The sequence below is a fragment of the Mizuhopecten yessoensis genome, unplaced genomic scaffold (genome assembly GCF_002113885.1).
Source record: "Mizuhopecten yessoensis strain PY_sf001 unplaced genomic scaffold, ASM211388v2 scaffold10885, whole genome shotgun sequence".
NCBI classification, from domain to species: Eukaryota; Metazoa; Mollusca; class Bivalvia; order Pectinida; family Pectinidae; genus Mizuhopecten; species Mizuhopecten yessoensis.
Genome location: NW_018408770.1, coordinates 264,854 through 287,775, shown reverse-complemented (window position 1 = coordinate 287,775; position 22,922 = coordinate 264,854). Strand labels below are relative to the sequence as shown.

The following is a 22,922-nucleotide window of genomic DNA, read 5'->3' as shown; positions in this document are numbered from 1 at the left end:
CAAACATCCCATAATAGTAAGTATGCCTCTACCAATTCTTCATATTACAAAGAAAGGAATTTATCATTAGCATAAGTTTCCACGTTGTGTATTACCATGGCGACCATAAATAAATTTTTATAAATATATACATGAAAATTGCCAAATTTATATATATAAATAAATAAAATTATATACAGGATTTCTGTTTGATATATATTTTTTCATTATCAAACTTTTTGGCTATCTGTATATATATGTACAATATTTGAATAAGTTCTACACTACAAGTCAAAGGTAATTTTGCATATAGATCTATGGATTTCTGCTATGTCTTACATGTCCCTTCAAACCAACATGTCAGTAAAGAATGGACGAGGTTTCTAGTTTTCTACGTTACAATTGATTGAATTTCACCCTAATAGTAAAATAACCTAACATATGCATCACCACTTTCATTTCTCACTCGCACAAAATTTAATGGAAATTTGTGAATATTTGATAAATGTTTTACAGGAGTGTATATGGTTTATACAGGAATGTTTACAAACATGCAAAAAAAGGACATGTCTACTAAGAAAAGGAATGCTATAAAATATGGTATAATCAGTCTGGAATTTATGCAGCAAAATAAAAAATACAATTGCAAGATATAAGTACACTAGCTGTCAACTCCCCAGTTTCAAACAGTTAAAATGGCTGTGGAAATATATCCTTCTGATTGATACTATTTCTACAACTACAATCAACATGTCTGACACTGATTGGAGCTGCTATACAGACCCGTGTTCAATTGTACAGCTAAACCTGGAAACTCGTAACAAGGTCAAGGTCATTGACTTGAGTAATCACAGGAAACTGTTCACAAACAATTTAATAAGTAATTGTAGTTCATAAAATCTCCAAACATTCGTCAAACATAACAAGCTTGTTGCCTTCACAAAGACACAGGTCATGTGAAGGTCATACAAAAGCTCTGTCCTCATGGCAACATGAACTGGTTGCTATGTATATATAGTAAGTATATGTATAGCACATGGCAGCTCTAGTCTGGCTTTACAGGGCACAAGTCCTGCATGTGTGGATAAGTGTAGCATACATGCTCTTGACTGCTACTATTTTTGAGATATTTGGCAACACACATGGGAGGACTATCAACCAGTGCCATCTTATCTTTCAACACTCACAACTTCTATAACATATATAAACATCAGTAAAATTAACTTTTGATTTCAAAGAATATTTCATTTTTGTACGCAAGATAAGTATTGTTCATTATGGAATGAAAAGTCTAACAAAAATAAACAATATATATTGATTAAATTCAAATTTTTGATGGAATGTACTAAATGAGATGGAATGGTAGTGTTAGAATACTAATAAGATATATATACATTATAACTAAATGGACGTTTATTGCAGTGTATATACTGAATACAAAATAGTTGGGCGAGATACACATTGACTGATATTGACTGAGTACCAGGCCCGAACGACTGGACAGGATGGACGGTCAACAAATGTGTAAAGTAAAGCTTTCTATCTTCATGGAGAAGACTAAGTCAAGGGAGGTAATAAAGAAATCAGACAAGAAGGGTTATGAGACATACTATACGAGTATTTTAACAGATCTATGTTAAATAGCAGTAGAAAAACCACTACTTCAAATAAACAGGAGGGAAACATTTTATATAGGTATTGAATATGTAAGGAAAAACCATAATTGATCGACATTTCATTTTGATCAGAATGCTGATGAACATGTGGACACTCACAAGAATAGTAATGGTTGCACTCGCATGGCAATCTTGTGGCAGTATGGAGTTTGCATTAACGGAAAACATGTAGCTACAAATATCTCTCACAATCCGTGAAATGTGGAAAGTAACAATAGTTATTAAGTCCTATGAGAACAGTCTATTGTGGCTTTCTACATCTCCATGTACTGTGAGGTGTTGTAGCAGTCAATTATGGCATGTTGGTTAAGTCCTGTAGCGGAACCCTGTTAGAGCCGATGATTCACGCCATGCCATGTGACAACTCCACAAGTGCAAGTGCCGATATCCACTTGTCTGTTTGCTCACTGAGGGACATTTCACGTGACTCCTTCTGTGGCAGGTAGTCGTAGTCGACAGGCTGGTAGGGGTCAATCGTGTGATAGTCGTAGTCCGAATCCACAGGCTGCAGCTGGTTCTGGGGCAGTACGACTGGCTGAGGGTCCTCGTAACTATGGATACTGATGTTGCAGTGATTATTCATGCTCATGTCATAATGATTGTCCATGCTTATGTCACACGTGTTATTGTTCATAGGCATCATATAGTGGTTGTTGTTCAAGGGCATGTTACACTGACTGTCGAGGAGCATGTTCACATGGTGGGGCTGCTGTTCCTGATGATGATGATGATGATGATGATGATGATGATTGTGATGTTGGTGTTGGTGATGGCTGGTCATTGACTCCAAAAGACGCTCTTCTATCAATTGTTCTTCCTGCTGTTGCTGTTGGAGGGGCATGATGTTCTCGTCTGGATCTTGTAGCAGATCCTGTTCTGTTTTGATGTTGACCTCCTGAGACGACCTTTTCACACGCTTCACATTCCCTGGTCTCTGTCTGTTAAATATGCGCTCCTCCTTGGAGTTGATTTGTCTGGAAAGAGAACATTTCAGTAAGTTTTACCACAGCTTAACAGCATTTAAATACCCTACACACTATATGGTGTAAAGTAAATTTAAAGGTCAACCTGTAGTTTAAGGTCAGTTCATTAAGTGTGTCATTTAAAGTGGTTTGTATGCACTGGCTTTTAAACTAACTAGTGAACCCATCTCTAAATAATTACCTAGATACATATGTTTTTTAATTTAATTGAAAATACATTGTAATAGATATCTACAATATGGCCCTACTGAACTTTCATTTAAATCTTAACTGAATTAGTGACAATTTTACAACTAAGTCCATGAGTATTTACATAAATTCATTGATTATACATGTATAGTTACCTTGTGAGCCAATCTCGGACTGCAGGGTTTGACTCATTCTGAATGAGTTTCTGGAGTCCATTGATGGTTATTTGTGGGTTAACTCGTTTGAGTGAAGCATATGCATGATCCTGACAATGTCTGTTGGCATGGGTAAATAGGCTCTCACAGCCTGTAACAAACAACAGGTCATACAGATCATTATTATAAAAAAACCAGCTGAAAACCAACATTTCCAGTTAACTGACAACATTGATTGATATTTTGTTTATCTAACCTGATCAGAGAATAACATCTGCCTTTTAAATTTCACTATTCACCATTAATAAAAGATAAAATTAACCCATACCAAACTCACATTTAGCATAGAAGAGGAAAAATCATTCATGTTAAACTCACATTTAGCATAGTAGATGAAATAAAACTCATATAAAACTTGCATGTGCATAGCTGATGAAATACTCATACAAAACTCATTTAGCATAGCAGATGAAATGAAACTCACATTAAGCAAAGCAGATGAAATTTAGCAAAGCAAATGAAATGAAACTCATAAAAAAATCACATCTAGCATAGCAGATAAAATATACAAAACTTTCATTTAGCATAGCAGATGAAATAAACCTCATACAAAACTCAGACTAAGAACAACAGATGAAATGTTAGCTGTAGAAAACTCACCATTAGCAGAGCAGATGAAGGGTTTTTCTCCCGTGTGTAGTCGCTGATGTGTCTTCAGCTGTCCGCTCTGACAGAAAGACTTTCCACAGCTAGGGTAGTCACACAGGTATGGTCTCTCGCCTGCACAGATAATTGATCACAAGGTCACATATCAGCCTACACGTGTTGTTTTAAACTTGATAAAAATCTATTGACGTAAATGTTGTGCATCAAAACTTGGTATTGTGTATCTTAGCCTTATTGGATACATTAAACATAGAATGCACGCTCAAAATCTTAACATAAGTTCACATCTTTAATGACCTTGGCTGTTCATAGGACGCTAAACCGCTAAATCAAACAAAGTGGTGAAGTTGTTATGCTGACATCACACTTTTTAGTTGAATTAAGCCGTTTGGTTTAGTATTGTTTAACGTCCTATCTAAAACAGCTATGGTCATTTAAGGACGGCCTCCCCTGTGTGCAAAACGCATGTGTGTGCAAAACGCATGTGTGTTTCATTTTTTGTTGTTAAGACCTTATGCGTTTAGACTACATGTATAATTAGTATTANCCCCGCCCCCCCCAATTTCCCACTTTTGATGGAATCTAAACCAATAAAACGACTTATACAGCGATACATATGAGTCCCGGTAGAATTTGGATTTGGACTCATAGAATTTCTGGAAATAATTACTTTAGCAACACAGTTGCACTGCTTATAATACTTCCCTAAACATCAGGATAGGTCCAAACATACCATACTGCTGTACCGTTACGGTAACAACCCGCCCCCCTCTCCCTCCCTCCCTAAACATCAGGATAGGTCCAAACATACCATACTGCTGTACCATTACGGTAACAACCCCCCCCTCCCCCTCCCTCCCTAAACATCAGGATAGGTCCACACATCCCATACTGCTGTACCGTTACGGTAACAACCCGCCCCCCTCTCCCTCCCTCCCTAAACATCAGGATAGGTCCAAACATACCATACTGCTGTACCATTACGGTAACAACCCCCCCCTCCCCCTCCCTCCCTAAACATCAGGATAGGTCCAAACATACCATACTGCTGTACCATTACGGTAACAATCCGCCCCCACCCCTCCCTCCCTCCCTAAAAAGTGTACCCAATTCTTATATACCTGTGTAAAACCAGCATCATTCTAAAACCGTTTATACAAGCAATCCTTCGGCATGCATTATTACATCACAAGCAAGTTTCCCTTTAACCTTTAATACCGGACTTTTAAATTCTTTCAATAGTTTAAAAGTCTTGTCACTTGCTAATTGTTAATTTCATAGTCCATTTAATCTAGCACGTATCCATCACAAGATATGCTTTCGTATTTGTTGCATTGATTTAAAACGAAATCGCGCATTATAGTGCACAATTAATCAGAAATGCCCCGAATATGTCGCAAATGAATCACGCGGGAAACCGTACCGTGACATCGGCTTGCGGTTAAGTCAGACGGGTCCTTTTGGCCTTTTGTGTTTCGTAATCTCTCGAACTCTAACGGCAAAGAGGAATTTAGAGGTCGAATGACGACATTATGGCAAAAATGTGGCGCTCACTTCCCGGGAATATCACGTTCGAATCAAACAAAGCACCTGTACAAAGGGCGCGGAATCGGTAGATGACTAATTTGCTTTGTGTTGTTGACATATCAGCTTACACACTGCCCCGTTATTTATTTGTTACGCGCCCCGAAATGTCTTGTCCCGTCTAATACTCCTTCTCAGAGTCAGTCATTGTATGAACCCTACAGTTACTTGTTCTGCTTCAGTTCAGCCCAAGTCTTTTGAATTGTAATAGATACGATTCTGAAAAGACTCCGACTGACTGATTTCTATTTCGCTTTAGTAGTTTACTTCGCTCTCGGCATGGGAATTGTATACACAATCTACTTGTTGATCAATCGGCATCTTATGAGTCCCCAATGCCTTACCTACCCTGGTATATTTCGTGTATATATACGTATCTTATAAGTACGTATACCTATATATGCTGTTTAGTATTTACAAATACGATACACCCTGCGTGTTTGTCTTCATTTAGACACAATGCACCCAGTGTGTTGCTAAAACATGGCTATCCCTCCCCAGAGACGTAACCAAACAGACGAGGATCTAGAGGCGATTTTGTAGCTTCAGAACACCTCTCCCAATTCCGCATAATACCTTTTTTTAATTAAATAAAATGATGTATTTCGAAAAGTTATCCATTTGGAGCCCCCTCCCTCACGAAATTTATGCCACTACCCTCATCAGATTTGCTTCTGAATCCGCCACTACCAGACCAGGATCCCAAATGAGTAACGCGGACAACATTACGATTTACGTAATTGTGGTTGACAAGTCCCCCAAATAAGCCGTGGAAAGTTGACGATTTACTATTCCAAGAACGGGGCCCGTCTGTGCGTTATCATGACCGTAGCGCCTGGTACGTGGCCTTAGCTGATTGGGGAGGGGAGGAGGGCATTTGCAACTTTCTTTGGTGATAATTCAATTTTATTAACTCTCCGTTAAAATCAATTATTCGTATAACTCGACGAAATAAGAGTTTAAACTTGTATTTAGTCATCTATGTGATGCTACACATTACAATTGTGCTTTTGTGTAAATTTTAGGGGGATAGGTATATATTGTGATCTCAAACTAAATCACTTTGTAAGGCGTTACAAGGTTGGACACATGACTGTCCTCTCGGTTGAATGAACACGTTCCCTACCACTAATCAACCGACAAATATACAGTCCCAACACGACTGATACATTTTTTTTAACAAATAAGAAGATCCGGATTTAGACTTAACTTTTTTAATGAGCTATTTTAATGTCCCTATATTGAAGTGTCGGCCCAATCTTATACACTGCAGGGTATATATACATATCCTTATTACTAATGGCCTGTTCAATCACCGAGACACAACATAGTCAAAGCTCAGATTAACAAAATGATAATTTTTCGTTTTAAATGTGCTGCAAGTGATGACTTGACTTGTCACTAAATTAATCGGGTTTTGAAATTTACATAAATGTAATTCGACAACGGAAGGAACATGCACAAAAATAGAAATATATTAAAACGTATCTGCCTCGGAGCAGTAAAATATTGTAGGAGTGTCCTCGGCGACACGAGAAATATTCCAAAGATGTACATGGAATGACTATGAAATTACATGTGTGTTTGGGAAATTTGTTTGAAAATTATCTTTTTTTTTTCAAACAGACACCATCTCTATCAAGTGTATGTCGTGTTGAATTTGCTCTATTTTTGGAATCATTTAAATGTCTCGATACAACGGGACATTGCGGCCATTGGTCTCGATCTAACGGTAAACGTGTATATTGTACCATGTACAACACACAGGTATTGGAAGCTATATAGGTCGGCGGGTGTACAAAGCTTTGCCACAGGTAAATACAGTTTGTACAGGTAGGGAATGTGAGATTTACAGGTAACCGACTCGTGTAACGGGTTCCGCATGGACCTGTCTGTAAACAATAAACACGGGGCGCTAGTAACCAGGCACGCCTGGACAGGAACCCTCTCCCCCTTTGTTAGTGCCAGGCATTTAAAGTTGATGCTCTATTTGTTTACAATAATCAATAGATTGTCCCCATGGTAACCTAAGTAACATTTAAATCTATGATGGTCGCTAAAAGGCCCCACGAACACGTGGTGAACGTTGGGGCTTTAGTGTGTGTGTGGTGTGGCGGTAAAGCATGGGAATGTGTATACACAACTGTAGTTATATACCGTAATGGCTACCGTCTAGCCAGGTCTTTTCCGTCTTCAATATATTTGAGACTTAATTTCAATAAATAATAATACCTATTCTTAAGCCACAGTTTTAAATTAAAGATATTACGAGAGAAAATACAAAATCTAACAGATTAATATAATATAACAATATAAAAAAACCCATTAACGAGACCGACAATTATATTATTAACACATATTGAACGATAGTATAATACATGTTTGACAACGTTATTTTCAATACACAACGATTAGAAGGTAATAGATGAATTAAATACCGATAGACAGTGTTCAAGATGTGTTTATAAAGCTATACATGGCATGTCTTTGTAAAGTAACCGTACGATATCTCGGGACCTTTAACTGAGAAATCAATTTGTTTATTGATCCCACAATAGAAAGTGTTTCCCTTTCCTGGTGTGGACTTTAAATTTTAAATATTTAATACAGGGAGAGATTTAAATCTCCACCAGATTGTAAACCAATATATAATATACATGTAGATAGATAGAAAACAATACCGATTAGAGTCTTATATAAACATGCTATTTAATTTGATGAACCTGAAAAAATATGAACTGTTTACTTCACAGTCTACTGCTCTATTTCTTCCTAAATCAAATTAACAACTTTACAGATATATACTGATATGACAAATTAAGTCCAAGTGGAAAACATTTTTGGCTAAAATTTGAAGAAATTAATGCTTGTTAAAATAAGCGAAGGCCAATGACGTAACTTTCCTGAGTTACGAAAACTTATCTTAACTGGAAAATTCGAGACAAACTAAGACACCCATGACAATTAATTTCTATTTAAGCGTTACTATGTGAAAACAAATCGATTTTTACAGTCTATTCACGTAAAATGACTTAGTCGTTTTTCATTGAAATTCTTCAAGCCGCAAAGAAAAAAAATCTTTTAATAATGTACACAAACGTGTGTAAGCATGCTATCAGCATTAATAATGTATCAGCTCATAACATGTCTATGTTATACACTGTTGACAGGTACTGTTGTTTATTAACAAGTTTAGCTTATTGCAAGTTTGATCCCTAAAACCTGGCAAAGACCTCGGGAAAATTCCGAAACGAGTCGAACAACAGTCAGTTGTGTACTACGAAGTAGGACTACTACAAACTTACATCATATTGATACTGGATTAAATGTCCAATTCAATAATATAAACATAGCATGTATATATACATTTCAAAATTTAAAGAACACGCGATGATATCTCTCAATATTTCATAAAGGGTCTGTTGAAAATATTTTGCGAGTTAAAAACCAGGTACCCCAAACACGCACATTGGATTTAAATCCCTTCTAGTGGTCTGTACATGATGATCTCTTTAAACTTTACTTTCCCTTTGATCTGCTGAAAAGTGATGGATTTACATGTAACGGTGAAGAGTATGTTGCTGGTGGTGAAATTAACACCTGGCAAGTTTACCTGTATGAGTTCTCATGTGAGCTTGCAGAGATTTCTCACGTGGGAAGACCCGATTGCATGTCTCGCAACGTATACTGCTCATAGACACGGCTCCCTTGAATATCAGCTTGGTGATAGCGTCGGCCCGGGGCCGTCCACGGCGTCCGTTTGGGTCCTGGGGTCCCTCATATTCTTCGCTGTCCGTTGAATCTCCGTCTGGGGAACTCCTCCCGAACGTTGTTGGGGACGTGCTATAGGGAATGTTTTTGTTTTCGTCTTTATAGTTCCACGAATACATGGTGTGACTGTCTCTTGTGCTTTCCTCTTCCCTTGTGAAATGGTATTTAACCACGTTTCATGAATAAACCCGTTATCATGCCCATACCTGTAACGGACCAGTAGTTCCTTTGTTGCTATAAATAAACCCAGGGGGTGATTCCCGTACACATTTTCTAATAAACTATTGAATTCTGGGATTGCAATGTTTACACTTCGCAGCTTTACATTGCTTTTACGGGTTATAAAAGGAAGCATTGCAACAATGTTATATTTCTCATAATGCATATTTATTAAACAATTGCAATACTTATAATTTCACTTATGTTATCAGTGAAAATCAATGTAACAAAGGTGATATTCCCGCCAACTTTACTAAATATGGAAACACTTACCAGCTTCCCTTTCGGAATACCTCTAGTTTATACGTCGAATTAAGCGTGAGTTAAGGTATTTCCCGAGCATGCTTGGTATCGAGGAAGAAACACGCCATATTGACTCCAGCTTAAAGAAATAGGGCCGTAACAATCCATTGCCATCCTCTACAAGCAGAGGAACAATGGATAGCCAATACGGCGTAGAGGTTACTAATAAGTTCGCTCTGAACATAGACGACGACGATGATCCATTTGATATCATCCAGCAGCAAGAAGAGCTGAAAAAGAAGCTGGACACTCAGGACAAAACCAGCCAGAAATCGAAGAAGGCCAAACAGGCCAAGAAAAATGTCTTGCAACCTGAAAATAAGAACAAACAGTCAGAACAAACTGTTCTGAAAAAGGAAGGTAACGATGGCAATGAGTCTATTAAATTATTGCATGACACATTTAGCTTAATATGCGTTTGCATTTTGTGTATTGCGCAGCACTTTGAGCTGAAGGCCACATGGTGCTTTGACATGTTCTGCCAAGTAAACCCACGTGTCTGGACGAACTTGTCACTGTACGTCCTCCGAGTTATATCATACGAACCATTATTGCAAACAAACATTATGTATCTTCTACTTTGTTTCGGTATAATTGTTTATATGGCAATTTTGTACCCGTGAGTGCTAACGAAACAATGTTGAAAAGTTGCTCGATAATGAAATCAGGTGATCTAGATCTGGTGAATTTGTCGGGACCTGTCGACCGGATATATGACTGTGATTGTGAAATTACATTATTTATGATTATTGTACAATCATTCGCTTTTTAAAACAACTCCAGTGTACTGCACGTTTAATGCTGGATCATGATCTGTGTAATTTGACCTATGACTACCTCGGTCTACTATAATCATGTTGTGCTCAAAAGTAGGTCAAAAACTGTTTCATTAATAAACCCTAAAAGGTATTTTATTATAATAATGAAAAGTTCATAAATAATGTAAGATATTGATATACACATGTTTATAGAAATAAAGACCCAAATATTGACATTCCAGAACCTTCTACGTATTTCTTGTCCATATGATCTGTGCAATAGAAAAAAGTCTCTTTGTGTTGGAAGGGTCATATACTATAATGCATGGTCTTACTGGTGTGACTGTGATTTCCTTGTACAAGTCTAGAGTAAAATGCATGCAACATATTGAGCATGGTTTACTTGATTACATTTTCTCAAGAGGCACTTGGCATACAAAGGGTAAACACTCTACTATTTAGCCTGTAAAGTCCCGTGGCGGGTCTGTTAATCATTTATCCCTTTCTTTATTTTTTTAAGAAATCATTATCACACTGTTGTGGGGTTGAGTGACGAGTGTTACTGTATTTGGTACATGTCATTTGAATTTTATATTTCTATCTTTTTAAGACAAATCAAACAATCAGTCACAGTCAAGACAGGACCGCCCGCCTCGCAGTGCAAGACAAAACCGAGAACCGAGAGAACCCCGAGGGGATGATGACCGACGGCCGAGAAGACGAGACGATAATGTCACTAATGAAAACAGGTATTAGATCAATTGCAACCAGCAAAAGACTAGTAAACATGAATAAAAATTTACTTCCAGTCATTTGGGAACCAAGATGAAGGAAAATGTAGAAAATTGGTCCATTCAGAAATGACTGTCAATCTTTCTTCAAGAAAATAAAAGTATATTGGCCGACCATTTAAGATGACGTGCATCATCGATGTGGCATGAATAACTTGATAACTTTGATGGAAGCTGTGGTAAAAATTGATGGAATATACAAGCTAAAATGTTTCTTGTTTAATACCCCAGGGATGGTAGAATTGAACTTAAATATCTATCTTTTGAACATCATAATCAATGTGCTAGACAAGCTTGTAACTAGCTAAAGGCATCAGATTATGTTGAATTCAGTTCCCCTTCAAAACAGATGTAGAATCTGTTGTACAACCTGATGAACACCCTATATATATACTTTTGTTTATATCTGCTTGAACGTCGCTGCATTTTCGGAATGCAAAAGACTTGGGCCAAGATAATTTAACAGATAAGTGTGCAGTGTTTGAACTTGAACCAAAACACTATCATCCTAAAAAACTAGACCAAGTCTGGAATCATTTACGGTTAAATAGAATTTTTTGTTTTATTGTGTGTATGATTCAACAATAATTACAGAAATGAGGGGAATTGTCCTATACAATTACTTTTCTGTTATTATTACACAGACTTTCCTTGAACTATTTCAAGCTTTTAAATTAATAAATACATTGGAAAGGGTTTATTGGACAAAATCAGGTCTACAAAAAGTCGCATATCTCGTAGACAAAATGTGTATATTGAGGAGTCTAAAATCCCAAGACTGACGATATACTTAAATGTTTGTCTTGCCGCCACAAAGTAGCGGAAGCGAGACCAATGTGATGCTTTTCTCACGATGGTATCGCGGCGCCGTACCACCTACTAGATTAGAGGCCGATCTTCGGTACTTCACAATTTGAAAAAAACATTTTTTCACAATGCTGCGAAAAAAAATCACAAATGAAAGACAAAATTCACATAACAAATGAATGAAATGTACGCTTGCATTTGCGAATGTACTTTCTGTTTCGGAGGCTTTAACAATCGCAACTTTTCTGACACCCATACCCCCAGTTTTGTTCGTTTTTTTCAGCTTTAGTCTGCGTCATATGAGTCATTTGCTCTCATTAATAGCTGGATTCTGATTGGATAAAAATTTATTTACAGCCAATGGTTAGTCGTCTAATGTAATGATTTCGGCTCGTTTCAAAATTAACTACCTGGATGTTAAAAATCAAATCATAAAAAACCATGACGCATAATGGTAAATACTACGTTAAGAAATTGAAAAAGGAGTCCAACAGTTCACAGAAGAGTTTGCTTGGCTTTTTTCAAACAAAAAATGTGCCTGCTTCGGTTACTAATACAAAGACATTTGACCTTGGCGACGCCGATGATTCGACAGAGCAAACCTTGTCGGAATCGGCCCATACTATTGACCCTGTTGAGAAGTCTGATCATCCGATTTCAATTGTAGAGAGGTCATTCAGTTTAATGAACGACCTTTGTTCCTTTCTGCGGCCTTCTTTAACTACCAAACACCTTGAAGATTTAATGAGAATTAACTTCAATTCAGCTATAAACCTTACCCTGATGGAGTACCAGGAAATCATAAATTTACTCAAAAACACTAAAGACAGGCAGATGAATTTATAATTGAAATATTGAATATGTTTATTAATTCTATACACTATTTTAATTCAACAGTTCGGCCATAGGCCTATTTTTGTGTTATAGATTTTTAAGATCACAGCGACACTATTTAATGTGCATCTTGAAAGTTTAAGAAAACTTTGAAATACACAAAAAAAAATCAAAATATGCTGCTGTTTTTTGTGAATGTTGACCACTAGACCATGTATAATTGATGTCTTAAAGCCCCTTGTTGACCAAAGTTCAGTAAAAGGATGAGTGCTAGACCAACCAAACTTGGACCATAGATGCATCTTGGGTAGTACATCTCAACCCATGCATCAATGCTGGATGCAGCCTTCCTTTCATGGTCCATATGTCAGCATCGCAATCAACATTATTGGTTTGCGTTGTAACTTGGTTTCTCTTGACATGTGCATTGATGGTCAAAGCAGGGCGAGACGTATCAATCTGAACGGCTTGGCTTGTATATGTCTTAAATAACAGATATTGTATAATAGTGATTACTAAATAGGCCAGTAACCTAGGAATCATTACAGCCCTCCTTACTGCTATCTCATGTTACCATTTATCTCAATGTAAAGATTTACTTAAAAATCTATCCACTCCATCAGTTTTTTTGGAATTGATGAAAAAACGATTTCAAACAAACTGCTATATCATGTTAAAATAGTAAAAATAAGTGTCATATTAAATGCTGTACTTAAAATTATTTTACCCATGTTTCTATGAATAAAGTTTTGTAAGGATATTTATTTCTGTTCTGTTAAGGAATGACGGTGGCTTCCAGAGGTCGGAAGGTGGTGGCTTCAACCGACCCGACAGTGGTTTCGGTGGTGGTCGAGGTGGCTTTGGCGGCCGAGGGCGTGGCGGCATGAGAGGTAGCCGAGGAGGAAGGGGTGGCTCCCGAGGTGGAAGTGGTGGCGGCGGCTTCGGTGGCGAGAGAAGCGACCGTGGGGACCGCAAACGGGAATTCGAACGACACAGTGGCAGTGATAGAACGTTAGTAGCAGTGATAGCTTTAGTTTTGTTTAAAATAGGTCTCGAGACATTGGCTTGCTTGGTTATACATTTACATAATAGGAATATGCAAAAAAAAAGTTTGAAATAAAAAGCCTATTTTGGTTTGTAGTCTTTTCTTAAGGGCCTAAAGTTGACCTTTGGAAAATGGCAATTTCATTATGCAGATGTCATGTTTTTTTAACACAAAAAGTGTCAAAATGCATGTTTAAAAAGACCTGTACTTCCAAACCCAATAGTCCAAGCTAATTTTAAGGAGTTGAAAACATACTTTTAACCTTCAGTCAGAATGAACCGGTATGTGAAATGATAGCCGCAAGGTTTTATTCGAATTCACACCAAATAGTCAAATTGTTGATACGAGGACAGTGATGGCCCATTAAATTGTATTTACGAATCTGTAGAATCAGCAATTGATATTATTATATTGATTATATAGTGAAGTTGTAAATGCAGTAGTGTCACAAATACAACCTGTTACCCCTTATTATGTTTGATGCGAAAATTTAGGAGTTCGAGTAAGTTTTGTCAGGCTATTATTTCATCGCTGATGGACAAATTTGTTACTTTCAGTACTCAAATTTTGTGTTTGAACAATTCAAAATGTAACATGGATAAGCAGAGGTTGATCATAATAATGATGATAATTTGAGGTTCTTGTATACCGCTTAATCACAAGCTAGTACGTAGGTTGTGTCAAAGCGGTTAACTCATTCACCCCTGAAGACACATTTGAACTCCTCCAATTCAAAGGTTGGAATAGTTCATTATGAAATTTCAGGGGTGAATGAGTTAACAAATTATTATCCGTGGATCTATCGCTAGGTGAAAAAAAAATGTTGTCTAACTTTCCAGCAGATTCAAATTCACTGGAGGTTTACAGTACTGTCAAAGATCTACTGAAAGCCCTGTTGTGTAATAAGTATTATTGCAGTGCCATTTCTTACGATAGCTTTGAATTCAAGAAGTCGAGAAATTCTTTTTGATGTGTTGATGTCTGTCTTGTTGTAAAGCATAAATTTACCTAGAAAAAAAGTAACAAAATATTTACATTGCAGTTGAGAAAAATATGTAGTTACTGGATATGTAAAAGTATTTTGTGCAGTCAATTTTAAAGCTGCTTTGGACTTGCAGACGTCTGGTGGCTGTCATCTCCAAAGGTTTTGTTGAAGAAAGTAGGGAATGCAAATAAATTTTTGTTTACCGTCTTGCTTTAGCAGTGGTGTGAAGGCTACAGAGAAGCGAGAGGGCAGTGGATCACATAACTGGGGTACCTTTAAGGACGACCTGGAGTAAGTCGAGCTGTGGTTTGTTGGTGAGGCTGTATTGACCCAGACACCTATTGTCATTTTGGGATGCTTTTTAAGCTGCATGCGGTTGGCTCCATAAAGTGTTTATTTAAATGATCTTGAAAAATGATAAAATGTTATTGGAAAACATAATAATAAAATGATCAAATGTTATTGGATTTATTGGGGGGAAATCCAAATAACTGCAATGACAGCTAAATACTTTCAGTGGAGAATTGAACCTCGATAATTAATTTTTGCTATAAGTCTCTACAGTAATGCTTCATTGCATTGAGCAATATATTGGTTTGATATCTTGGCTAGGCATGCCTCCAATTAAGCATATCCTCCTCATTGATTCATGTTCAGTTTCAAATTTGACATGCGTTATTCTGGCACTACTAACATATAGTATTTTTAAATGTTTGAAAATAAAATAACCGATCACTTTTTGTAGCCTGGCTACTGCTAACTTTACACACTGTTACTGCCTCCACCCACTTCTACTGTTATTCCCCAGTTTTTGTCATTATATGTGTGTTTTGGACTGGCCAGAGAACTAACTCCTGTATGATCATCTCATTTATTGAACACAAAAACTAAAAATAGCAATTGCAAACCATGTAGTCAGACTATTTATTACATGTTAGTAACTCGGAAATCGCTTTTAAAAAATGCATGTGCTCACACGAAAACCACTGCTATGGTTATCGGAGTTGTGATTACTATTGTTGAATCTGAAAGTTTTGCAGGTCTTACCGATGCCTATAATATAAATCCAAATGTTAACACATAAGAACTTGATAAAATATGATAATTGCGGAAAATTAACGACACCAGACTTGATAAATATTAAATTTCCATGCATAGAGATATATTTTTTAAATTTTGATTTGGGTTCTGTTAACTTGCTGCAAAATGATAATCTTTTTAACAAAATGCCTATTTATCAACAGTTTTCTATAGAAAGGCTTTGCTGATTGGCCACTTTTCAGTTGTGTTGTCTATGACACATCAAGTTTTAATATCGATGAAGTGAGATGGAGGCAATAACTTATACAAAAAAAATCTTTGAAGAAAATGGTTGGTAGGTCTTCATCAATTGCCATGTTAAAATTTTAGAACTTTTGTTGTAATGCATTTGGGCATTTTCAGGGAACAGACAAAGGAACCCACAACGGAAGAGACCAAGGAATGGAACCCTACTGAAAATGTTGAAAACCATGATCCAAAGTAAGTATTGATATGTCGAAGCAATTACCAGTCTTAATTAGATATGGAACTGGTTGAAAATGCGTATCGGTCATTGGTAGCCAAACATGTGCAATAATCTGGTTATTTGTTAGATATACATATCCTACATACATGTTGATAGTTGTTTTAAAAAGGTTAACATGTATATATTTTAGTGTGCTAGTTAAATGTTGTTTTATAGCCTCTATTTCTACCTCACAGACAGAGATACCCATGTTGGTGCAAAATAAATGAATTTAATGAAAGGTACTGGAAGTACTAAATAAACAATTCATAAGTCGCTGTATCATTTAGGTTTAACCAGTGATCTTTATGGTAATCAGAAAATGTTTTTCATTACATTGACCCATCACTAGTCTTGAGGTCTTCTGTTGTTAATCATGTCGGCTATTTGTGAAGGTATGTCTCGATGATGTCTGGATATGAGTGAAATGCAACCAAAAGTGGGAGGAGGGCTACATAAGAGCAGGTCTTAAACTGAAATTTTAATGTTGTAAGCCGATATTTGAGGATTGTAATTGTTGTCGAAAATATTTGTATTCTATCGGGATGTTCCCCTGATTGTAGTCAAATCGAGAAAATAGCTTTCTTACTTGGTAAAACAATTGATAGAGTGAAACTGAATGACTATGTTTATGTATCATACAAACTTGGAAGATGGTAACTTGTAATGTTCTGTAATGTAATGCAGTGAGAGCACAGAATCCACAGAGGCTCCTGTTGAGGACGAAGCCTCCAAGCAGTTAACGTTGGCTGAATGGAAGGCCCTGCAGGAAAAAACCCGTGCGAAATCCACATTCAACATCCGCAAAGCCGGAGAAGGATGCGACAACTCCCAGTGGAAGAAGGGAACGGCTTACAAGAAGCAAGTTGAAGATGATGATGAGGAGGACGACGATGAATATGAAGAGGTGAGACTTAATAGTGAATATCTGACCATTTGGTTGTTACCTGCCGCAGTATGTTTGCATTCCAAAGTTTGGGTAAAAATGCTTCTACTTTCATCTTTAAAAGAAATGTTGTGCAGTCATTGTCCAGATAAAGCTGTCATTACTTGTGTTCAAATTCAGCTGAACATGTTTGTTTCATGTTGCTCTAGTTACTACTAGTAAATAGTGCCATTACCTGGGAACAGTCTAGATAACAAGTTAACATTGTTCTTCATGAAACCAACCAAAAAAGTCTGTTTAGGGTTGCATGGGGGAAAAAACAAGGGTAGGTAGGTCAAATTTTTTTTATTGATTTTTTGTATATTTTTGTGTACCAGGTGGTCATTGTATTGTAGGTAAAACGAAGAATTATATAAACAAGGTTCATTTTGAGACAAATTGTGCTCCATATGCTGACATTTAGCGCCAACACTGAGCTAGAAGCCATTTTGAAAGGCAAGGAACCTTCTAATATTCAAAAATCGGTGTGTTTTTTTAACTCTTAGGCTGCTACATTGATTTCTATGTAAAGGGACGCCACTGCTGAATTAATTATTGAAATATGAATTAATTAACTTAATTTTTCAAATGCGCATAACTTGAAAAATATTTGTTATATGTGAATAAAAGTTCCAGGAAAATTGTTCGTTATTGTCTCTAGTTTATATTAACGTTTTTGATTCTAAAGTTGCTTCAGTATTTACCTGTACAGGTGATAATAAAGGTTGGAAAAGGTGAAACTTTTAATTAATCAGATTTAAGGACCAGAAAGATCATTTTAAAATTGTTTTTGTCAGCAAATGTGATTGGAAAATGATAGCAGAGATTATAAACTTCATTTATGACATAAGACGCTGTATATTTACACGAGATTCTCAGGTAAAAAGGTCGGGTATTTCATCAAGAATTGCATGCGATTTGCTACAGGTTTCAGGTCGTCATTCAATATATTTATTGTCACAGTCGGCATATAGATATATCTTAGCTACGGTCTAGTTTATGATTAAATCATCGATAAATAGTTTGAAGAAATCAATCGGCTCAAAACGTATCGATGTCAATGTTCAATTCGGCTTCACCTGCAGACGACATGTGCTCCTCGGTCCGGTGATATATTCATGTTTGCGTAGGGCACAAAGCCGTTCATTGGAAAGTTACATATTATGTTACACTGAAGTATTTCCACATCAACCATGTCAAACCCTTTAAAACCTTTATTATCATGTAGGTGACGCTGGAGAAAAAATGTTAACCATCATAGTAATCACTTCAATCTACACGTCCGCCATTTTTATGACATTTTTTCCGATTTGAAAATCTCTCGCACACTTTGGTTATTACTAGGGTACATTGCCGGGAATATCGAAAGTAATGACAAAACAACCAGTTTAGCAACAGTCCGCTTTCACACTTCCTGTTTACTGATCAAAAACCTACAGATCGAGTGCCACTATTGTCATGCGTAGCACCGACGGCCAGACTTTTTGAAACCACTGTTGGGGCGCGTAGCAGCCTAAGAGTTAATTTATTTTTTCATCAAAAAGTTTTGGGTCGGGGGGTAAAAAGCTAGGAGGGTCGGGAACCCTAAACAGACATAAATTTGTTTGGCCTAATGCAAATTTAATCTTTGAAAAATGCCAATAATGCAATAGGTTTTTTGTCCAGGAAAACAAACGTATTTATTTATCAACTACTAGTACTTGTCCAAGTATGATTATTTAAATGCCTTTCTTTGACAGGAGGATGAACACAGAGCAAAGCAGGTAGTGACGGATATCCGTATTACCTTCAACGACTCCCCACGGAGGGGTCGCGGGGGAAGGAGGCCAAGGGGTGGACGTGGAAGTCGTGGCGATCGTGGAATGGGACGTGGAGAGAGAAGAGGGGGTGGTGGCCCTCGGGAATCCGCACCCAAATTTGACGACGAGACAGATTTCCCAAGCCTCGTCAAAGCCTGAAGTGGCAGCTCTTGGCTCCTGGATATGGAGAGGGCATTCCCCTGAAATTTTCAGTGTGTAATTAAATAAACTCCCATCTCATACTGGATGACATTTTGGAATGAAAGCTAGCTGGTGGGCACAGCATACCATTTTTGGTTTCTGGATACTTTTTCACTGATGCATCTTTGCATATGTTTTTATATGACATTTGTTAAAGGTACTGTATCATGATGATTGCATTTCTGTATCGGGCGAGATACTAATCATGGTTTACAAATCTGCATTGTAACATACAATCGTGATTGCATTTCCAATTTTATCGAGAAAGAAGATTGCATTTGATGGAACTCATTCATCAACCTTGTATAACCAAAAGGAAAGAAAGCAGGGACGGGATCAGTGTTCATTTGGAACACAAATTAGTTGTGATAGATCAATTACTTGTTGTTCGAATACATGTATTTTCTAGTACCAAATTTGTCTTGATGTACTATGTGCTGCATAGATAGTGCTTCAAGATTAATATATTTATTCGTTCTGGAAACATTTTATGGAGCTGTACACCCCACTTTTCACAAGTCAAGCCATTGGAGGAGTTGGGACTTGTGCTAATGAACTCTTGTATGGCATTGTGAAAGTATTCCTCTGTGCAAACCCATTTTGACATTAATTTGATGGGCGTGCAAGTTTGATATTAAATGCATTTTCATCAGATTGGATCATGAAGAAATCACTATAGTATAACCCTCAGCTTGAAATCTTAACTCTAATGGCCGTTGAACCAGTCATGTATGATGCAGCAAATCAAGATATCAGTATTCCAAGTCTAGTAAGAAAAATTAAAAAGATTAAAAAATGCTGATAGTTGTGATTTGTGACCAAGCTTAAATGGACATCTGTATAATTTGATTTGGCTGCATCCGATGAGATTAAGAAATGTATCAGCCATATGGAAGGGCATTTTATTTGTATGAAGGATGGTAATTTTGCCCCACACATATTTACTGCCTGCATTTATTTATTTCCTACATTTATAGTTGTAGCATTTTAAAATTGCAACCACCATCATCTTTACAGATTTGTGCCAAAGCCATTTGACACTGATCTGAATCACTTCATTCCTTGGGCCTCTTCATTACATGGGAGATCATTTTATAATAAATTGCCTTCACATAGGATTATTATGCCTTGTTTTGACTTGTAATGGATACAATTTCGGGTGGGCCTTTGATCAATGAATAGTTTGGATCTCATCATCAGAATGTGACATCAAAGACATCAAAATGTAGTTGTCAAAACTATTTAACAATTTATAATGAACTGTGTAGAAGAATGTGTATGGCTGTAGCAAAGCTTTGTCCGTCCAATGAATGGCTAATACTATTTAATGGTCATCATTGAAAAAGCATCCAATTAGTTTCTGTAGGACTGGTGGGCCATCAACTGAAGATAAACATATTACTGCATTATTTGTAACCACCTAGGGACTTGACATTTTTAATTTTCACACAGACTTTTGTTTTGTACACCGCTTTTTTTGATTGAACATGTATTCAACAAAGATGAATATTTCCCAGTTGTTGAAAATATGTGCTACCTTCTATATATATATTGTATTGGTTAGTCTGAATAGTCGACCATAATTATCTTGTTTATTCAAAATTCATTTTGCATGAAAATTATTGGTTATTTATGTCAATTTATTGGAAAAGTTTCCTTTATAAAAGATAATTCGCAGGAATTTAATGAATACATGTCTTCTAAATTAGCATGCATGTTTATTCTTGAGAGGAGTTGAAAGTCTATCATTTCTATCGAAACTATCCATTAGTTTGACTGACCCGTACCATGAATGTCTGGTTGTTAGCATGCCAGGTAAGAATCCTAAGCTTTTTAAATATGTTTTGCTATTAAATCTTGATTAAATTCTCAAATAATTAACAAGAGAATTCGTGTAGTTACTCCATTAATGTTTGTTTTATTGCCAATGACGAACAAGTACTGATCAAAGTACGCTTTACGTTAAATTCAATTGATGTTGCTACACTGCAAACAATTGCGATAGATAGCAAGTCTAATAACTTGGAACACACTCTTTGCCTTCAATAGACTGATGTAGTATTGCCATTCGCCAATAAATAGTTTGTCAAGGGGAGATAACTCTCTCCATAGGAACTACCTTGGGTGAACTGGGAATGGAATGCCAATTTGGAAATAATATCCGATGTAGTATACTTGTCCAAGTCTGGTATCGTCAACTTGGCTTTTCATTTGCATATAATAATTTTTGCTGCCATCCTTTAAAGTTGTTGAACAATACGTTAGGGACTGCAATGAAACTTAAAATGCATGTTTCAATTTGTAATTTATTGGAAGCACTGACCGCTATTCGGCCATACTTGGTTTTGCATGGCAAGTGTAGCACAAAGCCATCTTTAATCTTATATGGTATGGCATGTAAAGTTTGTTGCTGCTATTTCTGCCTGTAGTTAAGGTGCATGCTTGAATTTGAAATGGAAAGGAAAATCTAGTAAGGAACAAATAATTCAAAGATCAAATTGAAACTGTTTGATCTCCTTGCACATGTCCTTGTTGTAGAAGAGAATGGAGAAAAGAATCGACATACCAGCAAGTCAAAGGTGGGCGACAGCATTCTTCAGGGATATTTTGTTTGAATTTAAAAAAACAACAGACTGTGGTTTGACAATACCAGCTGTATTGGATGGAATGCTGAAAAGTTTATGTAAAGGACCTATGTAAACACAACTTGAACCGTAGTGTCGTCAAAAGCTGTTGGTTTCGGATCCAATATTGTGTCGACAACATCGGATACAATGGACAACTAGCTTTAAAATCCCAACTGTACTAATGACCATATTTGGAAAGTTGTCTGCCTCGTGTGAATCATTGACCTCTTTTTAAGGCAACCGTTGCCAAATATGAAAGATTTGATAGTTTCTTGCAAGTTTGGAATAGGGTTAAAAAAAACTTGCAACGACCAGTCTCCATAAATTATCAAGTGTTCAAACTCATTTATTCTGCAAGGAAGAACTCGTGTGGGCTAGTCAAGTTCGAGCGTTGTACACCTCTTCGTATGCTATGGTCAGGGCCACGTGCTATGTAGAAAACTTTATATGCCACTTAAGTTCTCTTTGGCCGATAAATGCTTTCTTACTGAAATCCTGTTCGGTGTTGCCATCTAGGTTAAAAAGAACCAAGGTCACTAGTGCTTTAAAAAGGAAATTAATTTCCACGAAATGGATAAAAGTCCTGAGGGCCAAACCGATCCAAAATCAAAGGTCAAACTCTGTCCCGATCTGTGACAAGTTTGTTTTGGTCGAATCGGATAATTGATGCATATACTTGCATGGGTACAGCAAAATGGATTTTTTGAAGACCGGTTTGTAATTAATGTAGCCAGAACTTTATATAGATTTAGATTTGCAATGATGACCGATCAATCTAATCATAACCTACATTCTCTACGTATCGCGTTAGGGTCCACCAGGGGTTACGCTCACTTTCGCGCTCTACATTTAAATCTGATTGATGACCGATAAGACCTATTATCCGTTTAAAAAGTTGAGCATCCTAGAGGGTATGTTGGAGCATTTGTCTCATTATGATAGTGAATATCTTGTGCTAACTTCATAGTGCTACATCACCGTCCGAAATACTTGATTACAGAAATGCTGAACGTTTAGCAGCGAAACGACTTCAATTTTTAAGAACTTTGATATTTTACGGCCTGTGGACAGAACCCATT

At 36.9% G+C, this 22,922-nt stretch overlaps 2 protein-coding genes across 3 annotated transcripts; one reads left to right on the top strand and one right to left on the bottom strand.

Moving 5' to 3' along the window:
* Positions 1-181: 181 nt before the first annotated feature.
* Positions 182-9,450, bottom strand: LOC110463275 (zinc finger protein 367-like). Its single transcript, XM_021517736.1, has 4 exons — positions 8,846-9,450; positions 3,643-3,762; positions 2,983-3,133; positions 182-2,629 (listed from the first exon to the last, which is right to left on the bottom strand). The coding sequence occupies exons 1-4, from the start codon at positions 9,120-9,122 to the stop codon at positions 1,999-2,001; spliced, it is 1,179 nt and encodes a 392-aa protein (XP_021373411.1). The 5' UTR covers positions 9,123-9,450; the 3' UTR covers positions 182-1,998.
* Positions 9,451-9,559: 109 nt separating this feature from the next.
* On the top strand, positions 9,560-21,093 carry LOC110463274 (plasminogen activator inhibitor 1 RNA-binding protein-like). 2 transcript variants are annotated; one of them, XM_021517735.1, is made up of 7 exons: positions 9,560-9,885; positions 10,894-11,032; positions 13,496-13,726; positions 14,965-15,036; positions 16,189-16,266; positions 16,979-17,198; positions 18,956-21,093. In XM_021517735.1, exons 1-7 carry the CDS (start codon positions 9,660-9,662, stop codon positions 19,172-19,174), a joined length of 1,185 nt encoding a protein of 394 aa, XP_021373410.1. In that variant the 5' UTR covers positions 9,560-9,659; the 3' UTR covers positions 19,175-21,093. The 2 variants fall into 2 exon arrangements, with proteins under 2 accessions (XP_021373410.1, XP_021373409.1); XM_021517734.1 differs by having other exon boundaries at positions 14,962-15,036.
* Positions 21,094-22,922: the final 1,829 nt, after the last annotated feature.

Bases quoted from the DNA above. Each gene is read 5' to 3' on its own strand.
- LOC110463275 (XM_021517736.1), bottom strand. From the start codon at position 9,122: ATGTATTCGTGGAACTATAAAGACGAAAACAAAAACATTCCCTATAGC. The intron at 3,763-8,845 runs GTAAACTTGCCA...TTATCTGTGCAG, and splicing joins TCACATGAGAACTCATACAG to GCGAGAGACCATACCTGTGT. The intron at 2,630-2,982 runs GTAACTATACAT...TTCTCTTTCCAG, and splicing joins GTCCGAGATTGGCTCACAAG to ACAAATCAACTCCAAGGAGG.
- LOC110463274 (XM_021517734.1), top strand. From the start codon at position 9,660: ATGGATAGCCAATACGGCGTAGAGGTTACTAATAAGTTCGCTCTGAAC. The intron at 9,886-10,893 runs GTAACGATGGCA...TATCTTTTTAAG, and splicing joins AACTGTTCTGAAAAAGGAAG to ACAAATCAAACAATCAGTCA. The intron at 15,037-16,188 runs GTAAGTCGAGCT...GGGCATTTTCAG, and splicing joins ACCTTTAAGGACGACCTGGA to GGAACAGACAAAGGAACCCA.